This window comes from Psammomys obesus, unplaced genomic scaffold (assembly GCF_907164565.1).
Source record: "Psammomys obesus unplaced genomic scaffold, mPsaObe1.curated_primary_1811, whole genome shotgun sequence".
Taxonomy (NCBI): Eukaryota; Metazoa; Chordata; class Mammalia; order Rodentia; family Muridae; genus Psammomys; species Psammomys obesus.
Window position 1 is genome coordinate 11,278,228 of NW_026596069.1, and position 13,530 is coordinate 11,291,757.

The following is a 13,530-nucleotide window of genomic DNA, read 5'->3' on the forward strand; positions in this document are numbered from 1 at the left end:
ACACACACACACACACACACACACACACACACACACACACACACACTTTTTTACTCTAGTCCCAAAGCAAAAGTATAGCAGATTAGGTCAAATGAGACATTTAAAATGTTCACAAATTCATATTCATAAATATTAATTACTACCTAGGATGTACTTTTTGCTTGCTTGTTTGCTTTGTTTTGCAGTAATGAGGACTGAACTAGACAAATACTTGGCCACTGAGCTACATTACTAGGCCCCAGTGATGGACTTTGCTTTCTTTCTAGGCTCTTTAAGTGGCCCAGTCTAAGCCAGTGTCATAGGTACACAAGCATGCTTTGTAAACAAGAAGCCACCACGGGAATCTGGTGTGGGATGACTTCAATTGTGTTAGGTGGTCATGATTTTTTTTTTGAGGGAGTTTTAGTTTACTTTGATAGTTTTATTTGCTGATTCTTCAACTCTGAGAGTTTTCCTGTCTATTAAAAAAAAAAAAAAGAAAAGAAAGAAAGACAACTGTCTCCACTTTCCCATGCCAGTTGCTCCTGCCAAGGAGTGAGTCTGAAGCTTCTCTGTGGAGCAGAATTTATGAGTTCTTTGCACGTGTGCCCACGTGGACATGCTCAGCTCTCCTTCCGTCATCTCTGGCACATAGGCTATGCTCCAGCCCACTGGAGAAGGAACTGGAAACTGCTCTAAGACTTGCTGCTGGAAACACCTGGAACTCGTGTTGCTCTCTACAGAACTCCATGACACATTTGTATGTTTAATTCCATCATAGAATCCTGGGACAACTTTACTAGCAGTAAACCAGGATGACGCCATATGTATGCATTACGAAAATCACAGCCAAGACCACACATATCCATGAAGAAACTGTGCTGTGGAGCCACACATGATGAGGTTTCTCTGAGCTTTTTCATTAGCGATATTCCTTTGTTTGCAGCTCTTCGTGTTTAGCAGCAGGCAGATGACAGCACTTGCCAAAGCTTGAAGAAATTTTATAGGCAAGATCTACCAAGCTGAGAAAACAATCTATGGGAATTTTTTTTTTTTTTTTTTACTAATTGAGAAAAGATGGCCATCACTTTGCCTTGTTGGAGAGACTTGGGATAGTAGAGGCCTCGGGCTGGGGCTGTGGAATGAAGCTTGGATGGTTCATCAGAGGGTCATTCCCACTCTACAACATGTCCTCTATGCAGTAGGAACTCCAAAGAAGGATGGGAGATCCTCCTCAACAAAGCCAAAGGAGACCCTTTAGCCACAAGAAGGACATCCCTACATCATGGCCCCATTGTCAAGTGCCCTTGAGTTACCCAACATTCAAGAGAGGCTAGCAAAAAGTCCACCCAATGTACAAAAGTAACTCTAGAGCTGGGAGATGGAACACACACAGGAAGGAGAAATCAAGGGAATCACCTTGTTCCCAAATACCCTCCGTTTGCTTGAGGTGCTAACAACCTTGTTCTGGGGAAGCCAGTTGTAGTTTCTTAGCCACTGGTTGTCCCTATTCGGGACTATTAGGTGGCCCGATACTCTGCCCTTAGTTTCTATCTGGTACCAAATATCTGTGGTAGATGGAAAGTGGTTGTGGCCTGGGACCCACCTTCCAGTCTCCAGCCTCTGACTTATGCACTCCCTCAGAGAGAGCAAGAGCTTCTAGGTTGGCTTGACCATGCCAGGGCTGGCATCTGCCTGTGTGTTCAGAGCCCAGCCTATAGTCCTGGGTGGCTTTCGTTAACCCAGACCTTCAAAGAAACCAGGAAGCTACTGTCTTTCACATTTTGAATGGGTAGCAGAAGGGTATCCTGAGTAATGTTGAGTCAGACATAACTAGTTTGAATAAACAGTGAAATCTAGACTGTCTTCCTCCTAACAGCCACACCTAGGCTGGTTTGTCCATAAGTGTACAGGAGTTGGATGGGAATACACTGATGTGTAGCACACCTGCCTGTTATCAAAAGTGATTTGTGATCATCTACATTTTCTAAATGAAGTATTACTATTACAACCAGGAAGAGAAAAATATTACTAATTTTTTTCTTACGTATTTTAGCCTTTGTTGGGGCGTTGATAAGAACAACTGGGTCCTCTTAGGGAGGAAATGGGCAAGAGATGACACAGACATCCCAGCACTTTAGCCAAAGGCTTTACACCACTACAGGCCACAGCATGGTTCACACCGACACAGCTAAAGTGCCTACTTTCTTCTTCTTCTCTCTCTCTTTTCAAGGCAGGGTCTTTCTAGGTAGCCTAGGCTAACTTCAAACTCAGGATTCTTCGTAGGTAGGAGCTCTGTGTGGTTTCAGTTGTGGGGTTAAAAGACAATGGTCTGATATTTATCTGGGCTAAGTCCAGATGTACATTTTCTTCATCGCCATTTCACACTCCAGGCATAATATCTTCAGTGAGCTCTGCAGAGCCTTCATGGAGATGTCCACACACAGAGGATGTTCCCAGTAACTCACTAGAAGAGGGGAGGCCTCCTTGTCTAAGACACTGTGACCTTGATGACTCCAGGGCAGGGACTGCTCACCTCTTTTGGTGTCGACAGCAGAGACAGCCTGAATGAGGAGCGGTGCATTGGTCTCAGAGTACTCCACGAAGACGAGCAGAAGCTTCAGGGCTGTCTTCACCACCAGGCGGAACTGGAAAGAAGACAGAACATCACACAGAGGCATAGGCAGCCCTGGCCGCCTGAATGCGGTATCCCCTTCACCCGCCGCCAGCACCCAGTGATCCGGCGAACCTGGAGCCCCTCTCAGGTATCGCCCAGGTTAGATACCTCAGCAGACTGGTATCGGTGCTCCCCAGCTGTGAAGATTAGGAAACCAAGGCAGAGTACACTGTCCACGATCACACAACTGCTGATCAACGGAACCAAAAATTCAAACCCAGGGCACTTAACCCCAGAATTCACATCCAGCTTGCAATAAAGTATGACAGAGCACGCCGAGCTGGGGCCTTCATTTGAGCCCAGTGACAACAGTCATAGCTTTTATTTTTTTTCCAGCGAGGAAGCAGGCACAACATGTCAAATGATTTGTTCTAGGCCACAAGAGCTAGCAAGCTTGGGTAGGCAGGAACCTGAGCCAAGTCCCCAGTACTTAAAACCAGGCAAAGCAGGCTGCCTGGGGCCTTGGAACTCAGATCATATCCCTGGACCCACGGCTCAGCATTTGTGAGGAGCTGCAGCCAGCTCAGAGTCTTTCCTTCCCACAGTAGAACTCACCCTCAGAGAGGTCATGCACAACTCACTCAAGTGGAAGCTACCATGCCTTCCTAAGTCCAGCTCCTTCAGTTCTGGGGGGGGGGTGTGCTGGATCAGTTTTTCTACCTCCCAGTTGCTGCTGCAATCCCTCCCTGAAATCCCCACCCCCTTCCCTTTGTCACATTCTCTTCCTAGAGTCTCTTCCTCACCAACTTAACACACATACCCACTAGAGACAGTTCAAACAATGCACCTCAGAGCACCAAGCCAACCTCAGGGGGTCCATCCCTTCCCAAGCTGTTTGTTGCTACTTCTCCACCCCAGGGAAACTCTTCTAAATGAAGAGGGGCTTGTTCACATGTTTTTCTCCAAAGCCAGAAACTATGTCTGAATCACAGTGGGCTTAGAGGTGTCTACTAGCAAGACTGATCTGACAGTCAATGGTCAGGTCAAACAATCTGTGCCTTTTTGCCCACCCTGAGCCTCCATCCTGTAGAAAATCAGCTGCTTCTTCTTTATTTGCTCTGCACCAAGAGGGAGACCCGGGGACTCCGTGAGGCGTGCACTCCATCACAGTGTCAGGAGAACAGAGTTGGTGGAAACTGAAGAGACCCCAAGCAAGGAACTGCACTGGACGGCTCAAAGGTGTGACTGTCAATCTTCCTTGTCATCTAGGCCTATCTAATTTAGACTCACATCAGAGACTTAAAAAAGCCTCTGGGTGTGTCTGTGAGGGAGATGCAGAGAGAATGAACTTTGGGGGAAAGGACTCACCTTGACTATGGATAGCACCGTCTCACAGGCTGGGGGATTGGATGGAAGAAGAGAGGGGGAAAAGGAGAAAGCAAGCTGAGTGTTAACATTCCCTCTCTGCTTCCTGATCCACGGGACTGTAAAAAAAGTACTTATAGCTCCAACTCTTGTCAACACAGACCAAGAAGGTCCTAGCTGCCACACTTTGGGTTGTATCCTTTTAAGCCAGGGGTCAAAATCAACCCTCCTTCCCCCAGATCGCACCTGTTGGACATTTACTTTGTCACAGCAAAGAGAAAAACAAAACTAGTACCTTTCAAGCACCACCTGGCCCAAGTCCTTTCTCCAAGCCATTCCATGCCTCTGACCCAAGGTTCTTTCTCTGCTGTCACACTTTACCTATCTTGTCCTTGGTCCCACCCTTGTCATCTGGTGCCTGGTTCTCTGTTCTCCTCCAGAGAAAAGCCTTTCCCAAAAGTTAATACTGCCTATGGCTCCACCTCCTAACTTCCCAGTGACTCCCTGTCATCATTAATCTTGATCGTCATTTTTCACAGGATTTAGCATCTGCTGAGACAAACTTCCAGGCTTATCTCTGAGGGATTTTCTAGACTGGGACACTTCCCTGTCATGAGGCACTATATCCTAAAAATGTGAGGAAAAATAAGGCCTTCCTTCCTAACTTCATCTTAGCAGAGTATTTTGTTCCACCAACTGAAAAAAGCAACTAATGTGCTCTCCAACACAACCTGATAGGAATTTAACTTTATCTCCACTACTCAATTTAGCTCCCCCCCACCCATGGTGGCCTGTGTGCTATCAAATCCAATGTCTACTCATTGGATTTCACTCAACCCTTAGCTGCACATGACACAGTCAGTTGCTTTCTCTCAGAACAGGTCAGCTAGTCTCTGACCTGAATGGCGGCTCCCTCACTTGCTCCTTTAGGAGTGTTCATATGGCTTTGTGAAGACCTGGGAGTTTCCGTCTGGGGGTTTATTCTTTCTCTTTCCACACAGCCTCTAGGCAAGTTTATCCTATCTCTAGGTTATAAAGTTCATCTAAGATTGAATGTTACATGTCTGCTGCTTCCCAGGTCTAACTCAACTGCTGGGCCGGTTGCCTTACAGCCTTGACATCTCTCCAATGCTACCCTACAGATTCACTGTGACTAAAACGTCACTTGATTTTTGCTCAATTCTCACCGTACTCCACCTGTTAGGATCCAGACCCAGGACAAGTGGCTGAGGTTTCCTATTTAACTATACTGGACCTGGCCTCCAAGTTCTCCCACTATCCCTCAGTCCCTGCCTGTTACAGGGCATGGCTGGAATACCCCACCCTCTATCTGAACTTTCCAGCACAGGAGCTAGACTTTCTCTCCCCCAGAAGCTCATCACTATATAATACAGACATTTTGGTTTTCTCTCTCCTTTCTCTCTGCCCCTACCCTCCCGCTTTTCTGTCTCCCTGTCTACCTGGCAACTTCCCTGGCCCCCGTTCTTTGGTTAACCTGGCCCAAGAGCTGCCCCCAATAAACTTGCCTTTTTCCTTTAATTTGGTTTGAATTGTGTCACTTTGTCAGCAGAGAATACCTATTATCCCCTGCCACTGCCCACCTGTTCCTGACATAGCCCCCACAAGACAGGGCCTGCTCAGGGCAGTAAGTGTAGTCACCCGTACTTTTCTCACACTGCTCCAGAATCCACGTGAAGTAGAGCTTTCCTCAAGGCATGGCCATCTCCTGCTCCACCCAGGACTATCACGATAGCCTCCAAGGTCTTGTGACCCAGACACACACTCTGAAGCTTACTGCCAATCTGGGGGCTTTTGTCTGGTTCCTCTCCTCCTGAGACCAGCACTACAGACCTGGACTTCCCTTATGCAGGCCTGAGAAATCCCACTGAGAAGGAACCCCTTGCCAATTGAGCCTCTCTCTTTATCTTGCTCATGGCTGAGCTGGCATCAGAGGCCACCTCCCATATCCATGAGAAACTGCCGCCAGGATCCTCCCAGACCTTAAAACCCATGAATGAAAAACCACATAGGATTTACACATATCCCAACCATCTTCCCCACAACTTGAGTTCCTGAAGTTACCTCCGGCTTCTTTTTTCGCAGCACTGAGTGCAAATGCTGAATGGACAGCTGTCTTATGGTATCATTCAGGAAATAAGGACAAGAGAAGGCACATGCACGCTCAGCAAAGACACAATTTAAAGCAGAAATTTTTCAGTCGTGATTTGTGGGGTTTTCTACAAGGATCCTACAGACATAGAGAGTGAGCACACATCATTTGGCTACTGTGCCTAAGAACACAGGCTACACCTACATAGTTCCTCTGACACAGGAGAAGCCACTGAGCCAGAACCCTCTGTGAAGGTGGCATACTTTCCCTCAGCTATCAAGGTAGCTGGAACAGGTCACAGTCTTAAGCCAAGCTAAGCCAGGCGGAGGTTAGGCAGAGGTTAAGAAGCCCCCAGACTTCCCCTTCCTCTGTGTTCTCACTACAGAGGGAACTGAAATCTCTGGGAGATCCAAACTCTTCACAGGGTTGCTCCCCAGTTCTACTACTCAATCCTGCTATGTCCCCCTCCTTCCTGTCAAGGAGGAGGCTAAATTCCAAAGTATTTTCTCAACAAGTACAATGGTTCTGGGGGGTGGCAGTTGAGGAGAATGAACTGTGTTTTGTATGTTTAAAGCTGGAGAAATGTCTTAAAGTAAATACAAACCCAGCAAGCCCAGGCTTGGCGGCTTCCTTGGGAGGTAGAATATCATTATGTGGTTCCTGGGAAGGAACCTGGCGGCTGTCCAGTGTGCTCCCATGTGACTGGTTCCAACAGGGCCTACTTTGCCAGTCCTGTGGAGTCCTTCTGACCCTCTATGTGGTCATGAGCCTTGACTTTCATCGTCCCTGGCACCCATAATCCCTAAGCCATGCCACTTTCTGATGGAGAGTCCTCTTTTCTAGAGAAGTCTTCCTTTTCATGCCTTCCTCCCTTGTGCTGGAAAGCCTCTTTGTGGAGCTGTTTGGGAACCATAATTGCTTTTTTTTTTAATCCCTAAACATGATTTCTTTCTTTCTTTTTTTTTTTTTTTACATTTTTAAAAATTATTACTATTTGTTACAATTGTTCACTTTTTATCCCAGCTGTGGGCCCCTCCCTCGTCTCTTCCCAATCCCACTCTCCCTTCCTCTTCCCCCCCAGCCCCTTCCCTAGTCCCCTGATAGGGGAGATCCTTCTCCCTTTCTATATGAACCTAGCCAATCATGTCTCATCAGGACTGGCTGCATTGTCTTCCTCTGTGGCCTGGCAAGGCTGCACCCCCCAGGGGATGGTGATCAGAGAGCCAGCCACTGAGTTCATATCAAAGACAGTCCCTGTTACCATTACTAGGGAATGCACTTGGAGACTGAGTCTATGGGCTACAGCTGAGCAAGGGTTTTAGGTCTTCTCAATGCATGGTCCTTGGTTGGGGTATCAGTCTCTACAGGGGCCCCAGGGCCCAGTTTTCCTAAACATGATTTCTATGCTTAGGAGCTCTGTGACTTTAGCTTCCATTGAGTTTATGTTTAGTGCTTTCGGAAGCTTTACTATGCCAATGAATATCAAGCACATTAGACAATTAAAGTACTTTAGCAGCGGCAAGAGCATTGGAACGTTAATTTGGGGCAAATTCCTGATACTAATTGAAAGCATGTCACGACTCATCCTCAGATGCTGCTGGGACTCCTACTCAGGAATTCCACATTAGCAGTGTTGTGAAGACCTGAAAGTAGGGAGGGGACACTATTCAAAATAATTCTATAGCAGCCTTCACTTATCCTTAGTTACTCTCTCTGATACCATTCTGTATGGAGAATGTAACCACAGCCCTCTGAAGAGTGAAGGAGCCAGCACAGGGGCCACAAATCCTCTCCTCCAACTTGAGCCTTTCCCAAAGCTCTTAAAATCCTATTCTTGCTGCTGAGGGAGGGACTAGCTCAGTGTCATGAAGCAGAGAGGCAGGTAACATGGCAGCAAGGAGTGAGCTTCAGCAGCTCCAAACCAAATGGGCTGAGGAGGAGGGGCACCCCACTGCTCCTGGGTGGAGTGGACTGGATGGCCGTGGTGTGGTTGAGACCCTACTAATCCGCAAATCTTTGCTTTGACTTTCAACAGTTTTGGGAGCCCCTTTGGATGCCCCGACCTTTGAGACCCTCAGAGTCTCAAAGCCCTGGCTGCTGAGAGAGCACCCATGTCACCCAGCCTCACACAGAGAGCATCAACCACATGAGGGACACTGAGTGTATTCAGAGGGTAGCTCTAGAGCTGTGGTGACAGTTAGGGAGGCTCAGAGCTGGGCCCAGCTAGCCTGTCCCCTCTCATCCTTAGTGGAGGAGAGCTGTGGACCGGCAGGAAGGCCCCTGTTCACATCAACACCACTGCTAAAAGGACTGCAGGCTTCAGGCTCTGCCTTTGGCTTTGTTTCCTATATGTTATTTACGTTCTAAGAAATACAAGTACTCTATTTGAACTTTGTCCACCGTAACAAAGAAAACTAGGAGGGCCTTTTGTTGTTTCTTTGTAGATATGGCCTCGTATATCCTGGGCTGGCCTCAAATTCCCTAAAGAGGTAAAGAACCAATGTTGTACCTCCAACTTCCTTTCCCCCCTACCTGCTGAGATTATAGGTACACCCTACCATATTTGGATTTTTTTATAACATTTTTTATTTTTTGAAATTAGAATATAATTACCACTTTCTCTCTCTTCCTTTTCCTCCCTCCAGCCTTTCCCATGTGTCCCCCCAACCTAGCTCTTTCTCAAATTCATGGCCTCTTTTACTTTCATTGTTACATAGTTGCATGTTTCTTTTTTTTTTTTTTAATTCATTCATTTATTTACTTTATATCCCATTTGGAACTTAAGCCTCTCTCCTCTTCTCCCAGTCCCTCAGAGAAAGTGAGGCCTCCCATGGATATCATCCCACCTTGGCACATCAAGTAGGACTGGGGCTTGCACATTTCTACTGTATAAATTCAACCTTCTGCAGCCACACAATATTACTTATATATATATGACTTCAGGGCTGACTACTTGGTATTGGCTTACCAACTGGGGGCTCTTCCCTGGGGAAGACTACTCTGCCAACTTCCCACAGTCTTCAGGAGCCTGCAGTTCTTAAGGGTTGAGGCCCCGTGAGATTGTCCCTTCCATGTCTTTGAATGTTCAGGTCTTGTTTAGGTGGCCGCATGCCAGAGGAACAGGGAGTTTGCTATCAGATTTTGTGTCAGAGAAGCTACACCCATAAAGTCACACTCAGTTTTATGTGGTACTGGGGCTCGAACTCGGAGCTTCACAAGTATGACAGGTACTAAGCAAGCACTCTACCAACTGAGCTATATTCCCACCCTAGAAAATAACATTAATGATGTTTTATGTCATTCTAAAGCATAACCAGAAATCTGTGATTGTCCGTCTGTATGAAAAGAATGCAGAGGCCAGGAACATGCAGCCACCATACTTCATGAATATTTAGCACATTTGCAACATGGCTGGACTGAGTCTACTCTGAGGTACCCACAAGTTTGGACTCTACGCTCCTAGCCAGCATAAAATACAGTCTGAAAAGCCTTCGTGAAGACCCAAGTGTCTGCTAAATAACCAAGGAGAGAGTATGTACCCCACACCTGCTCTGGAGTCCAGTGCTTATTTCAGAGAGGCTTGAGGCTGGGTTAGTGGGATGCTATCCCCACTGTGCCTTACTGGGGTTTGATTTTCCTGGTTCACTTGCAAGGGGGGTGGTGGCTAGATTTTTAGATAAAATGCAGCCACAGGAAGCCCAGAAAGAAATACAAGGCAGTTTCCTAAGACCTTTATACTGGACCTTCATGGCATTTCACTGGACAGAAGGAACACAGTGAGCAGGTCAAATATGCTGCTCATTAACATTAAATTCAAGCATTCCAAAAGCTTTCACATCAGTAACTTTTCTCTTAAAATCTCAACAATCGTAAAAAGAAAACAAGTTCCCCACCTTAGGACTTAAGGCACAACAAAGGTTAGAAAAACACATGTGGCTTTGTTTCATTTCCTACTCAATAGCATAGATATATGCTATATAAACAGATGATTAGCTTTTAAACTAGATTAGCAACTGTAAGATAGCCTGACCTATAAAGCTTTACCTACACTCTAAAACAGATTAGGTATCGGAATTAATCAAACCAGACATGTTGACTCACACCAGTAATACCAACAGTAGAGGCTGAGGCAGAATCTCTGCTATGTTTGAGGCCAGACTGGGCTATAAAGTCAGTTCCAGATCAGCCTGGCCTACAGAATGAGACCTTGTCCCCCGCTTCCATAAAAAATTCTAGCCCTTTAATTATTCATCTCTAAGACTCCTTATTTAACATTTTATTCTAATGCCACAGAGACAAGTTGACATTTTCTAAGCAAGCAGCTCAAATTGAGGCCAAGGGCCTCCATAATTATTAAATGGTTCAACAGAAATGGGTTGGTAGGGGTGGACTCCCCATTATCTGAGGAGTAGGGGAGAGAGAAGAGGGGGAAGAAGGAGGGAGGGTGGGGCTGGCAGTATAGGAGGGAGGGGTCATGAGCGGGATGTAAAGTGAATGAATATATAAATTAAAAAAAATTTTTTTTTTAAATCTTAGGCTCCCAAATCTTTCTCTTCTCAACTTCTAATAGACTGTCTGCAACATGATGTATGTACTTATCAGAAACAAAGCACAGGCCCAAACACAATGCCTCAAGCACAGAACTCTGGACGTTGGCTCACAAGAATTCATGGGGAATAAAATGATCTGGGTTGGCACGTTAGCTCTGACAGGAAGGCACCTGCACCAAGTTCCCTTGCTATGGCCTCAGAGACCGACAGCTGCCTGCTCTGACCCTGCAGTCAGCGGAACAGAAACGACTCTGTGAACAGTGAAGCCCAGGCAGAGCTGGAAAACCCTTAAGGTACTAGTCAGTAAGTAACAAATTTTGTACAGTATAAAGCAGAGCAAGTTGTCCAGAGATGATGAAGAGAAAAATACAACAAAGGGGTTACAAATTATTATGAATGATTCAGCTGGGGTTTACCTGGAGCATTATTTGTGCAAACATCAGGAAAACATTCACTTTGCTAAATTTCCCAGAGGATATTCAACATCATTCCGAGGAGTCATTTGAGGGCCTGAAAGATGGCCTGTAAAGGTGCTTACTACCCAACACGATGGCCATGTGACCTTTGGTGCCCACAGGATGGAAGGAAAGAATTCGTACATGCACACTGTCTTCTGATCTATACACATGTGTGTGGTGAGCACATGCCCACACATGTGCTCACAATAAATAAAATGTGAAAAAAGCAAAATGTCAATTAATAAAAAACATTAATTCGCTCCTTTACTGTTGAGAAAGGGATACCAAAGCCTTGTGTGAACATGCCTGCCAGAGGGCTCTTGTTACGGCCTGTAGAATGCAATAGTGGTTGAAGGAAAATCAACAAGCTTGGATGCTTTTACAGGAAGCAGCATGCCAAGTTTGGGGTACAAAAACCCCACATTCTAAGAGGCTAGCATAACTTGTTACATGGCCAATTTCTAAAGGAAACAGATGAACCTCGTTCTTGTCCTTAGCTACTAAAGAGCCCCCTCTTTCCTCCTGGCTCAAAACATAAGCTTTGGGGAAATATGGTAGATAATATTTCCCCAAGCAAAAGAACTTTCTTCTACAAGCAGCTAGATCTGGAAGCACGCCAGCAGTCAGCAGGTAAGCCTGGCATGGTGAATGTGCTGTCAGGAGAGCTCAGTTGCCAGGAGTCTCCATCAAGTGAGTATACAAGGGTACCAGGCCGACAGAAATAAAGCTGCAGGGGAAGGGAGCTAACAGCATTGACAAAGGGAACTCTGACAAAGCTTGCAGGTCACCCCCTGGGGTGGCCCCCAGTAGGCCCTGCTTCTGCCATCCTTCAGACCCTCCGCTATCGTAGAAGATGGAAGTCTTTTCACTGGAGAAAGGGCATACTGGCTACTTGAAGTTCGACTCACACTGTTTCAATTCTAACTGTTGGGACATGGCTGCTTTCTCTGGCGGAGGGAGCAGAAGCATGAAAGTTCCATTCCTGCTTCCATTCATTGCTTCTACAGGAAGGATACACTTATGGACGAGGAAGAAGCAAGGCCAGTTTATAAAGAAGCTTTCTGAGAGTGGAGGAAACCCAAATATGTTCCCTGAAGCCACAGAGTGGACTAAAGGCGTGAGTCTTCTCCCAAAGGGGCCTCTGCTGCCTGTCCCTTTCAGGCATGGCCTCATCCTCTCGTTTCTCACTCTGATATCTTTCAAAACCAAGGGCTTGTGAAACCTGATTTTACACCCACACTTATTTCCCACTGAGACTGGCTTCAGACTGAGCACTTAAGAAATCACCTATGTTTTGGTATTAGGGGAGGGGCTCAGATGGTAAGACACCTGTGGTGAAGCCTTAAAGACCTGAGTTAAATCCCCAAACCTATGGAATGAAAGGAAAGGGTGTAGCTTGCTTGCTTCCTAGTGCTGAGGAGTCAAGAGGATCCCTGGGGTCCCACTGGCCTGTTAGTCTCACCTACTTGGTGAGAGATCCTGTCTGAAAGCACAAAGTGAACAGAGTCTAAGGTATGACACCAGAGGTTGACCTCTGGCCTCCAAACATCAGCATACCATGTGTACACACACACATACACACAAGCAATTACATGCACTGTAATTAGAGCTCTGAGTGTGCACAGGCCGAGGAGCCAGGGCTGAGCTCTACAGGGGCCATTGTTTCCACAGCCACAGTGTCATCCTGCCAATAGCACATGAATGCACCTAGGTAACACAGGAGCTTTAGAAATCCTACCTACGTAATGCAATGTTGCTAGATACAAACTTCAAACGCAACATCACACACTGAATAGGTTCCAATGATATTAAAATAGCTTTAAGCATACCATACAATAAGAAGCCACTTGATTGACAACGTGAGAGACATGAAATGAACCGCAATGGATCACAGCTCAGCCATGCAAGGGACTATCATATGGACATCAAATAATATTTTAAATATTACAGTGACACAGAAAATATTTAGAATATGTTTGCGGCTTGCTATATAAGAAAAAAAATCAAAGAAAAATAGAAAGAAAGGTTCCAAAGTGAGTCATTATTATTAACTTTGGTAGCATTTCTGAATAGCATTTTTGCTTGTTTTTACTTTTTAAAATTTCTACAGTCTTATACAAAGAGAACATTTTACTCTTATAAGCACTGAAAAGCTTTAGATGTTAGTTTTTAATAATAATATCAAGATGTTGAGAACAACCATAAGCTTGTGGCTTTTCTTTAATCTGCTGTCATTAACTTAATTATGAAAATTAATATTATCCCAACTTCTATTAATGAAACATCTATTAATTCAAGTCATCTGGAAGTAAAAAACACAAGATCCAACTCCAGTACTGACTTAACACAACAGGTACAGTTCAAGGAACCGACTAATATTCTAAGAATTTCTTTGGAAAGGCCATATAAAATTCAATGACTGACCAGATTCCATGGTGCTAAATATGCTTA

At 45.5% G+C, this 13,530-nt stretch overlaps 1 protein-coding gene across 5 annotated transcripts in view; it reads right to left on the reverse strand.

Moving 5' to 3' along the window:
- Positions 1 to 13,530, reverse strand: part of Fhod3 (formin homology 2 domain containing 3) — a 410,013-nt gene that overhangs the window by 141,972 nt on the left and 254,511 nt on the right. For all 5 annotated transcript variants that reach the window (XM_055625623.1, XM_055625622.1, XM_055625621.1 and 2 more), the window contains exon 7: positions 2,516 to 2,627. In XM_055625623.1, the coding sequence (XP_055481598.1) occupies positions 2,516 to 2,627 (112 nt within the window). The remainder of the gene's footprint in view (positions 1 to 2,515; positions 2,628 to 13,530) is intronic.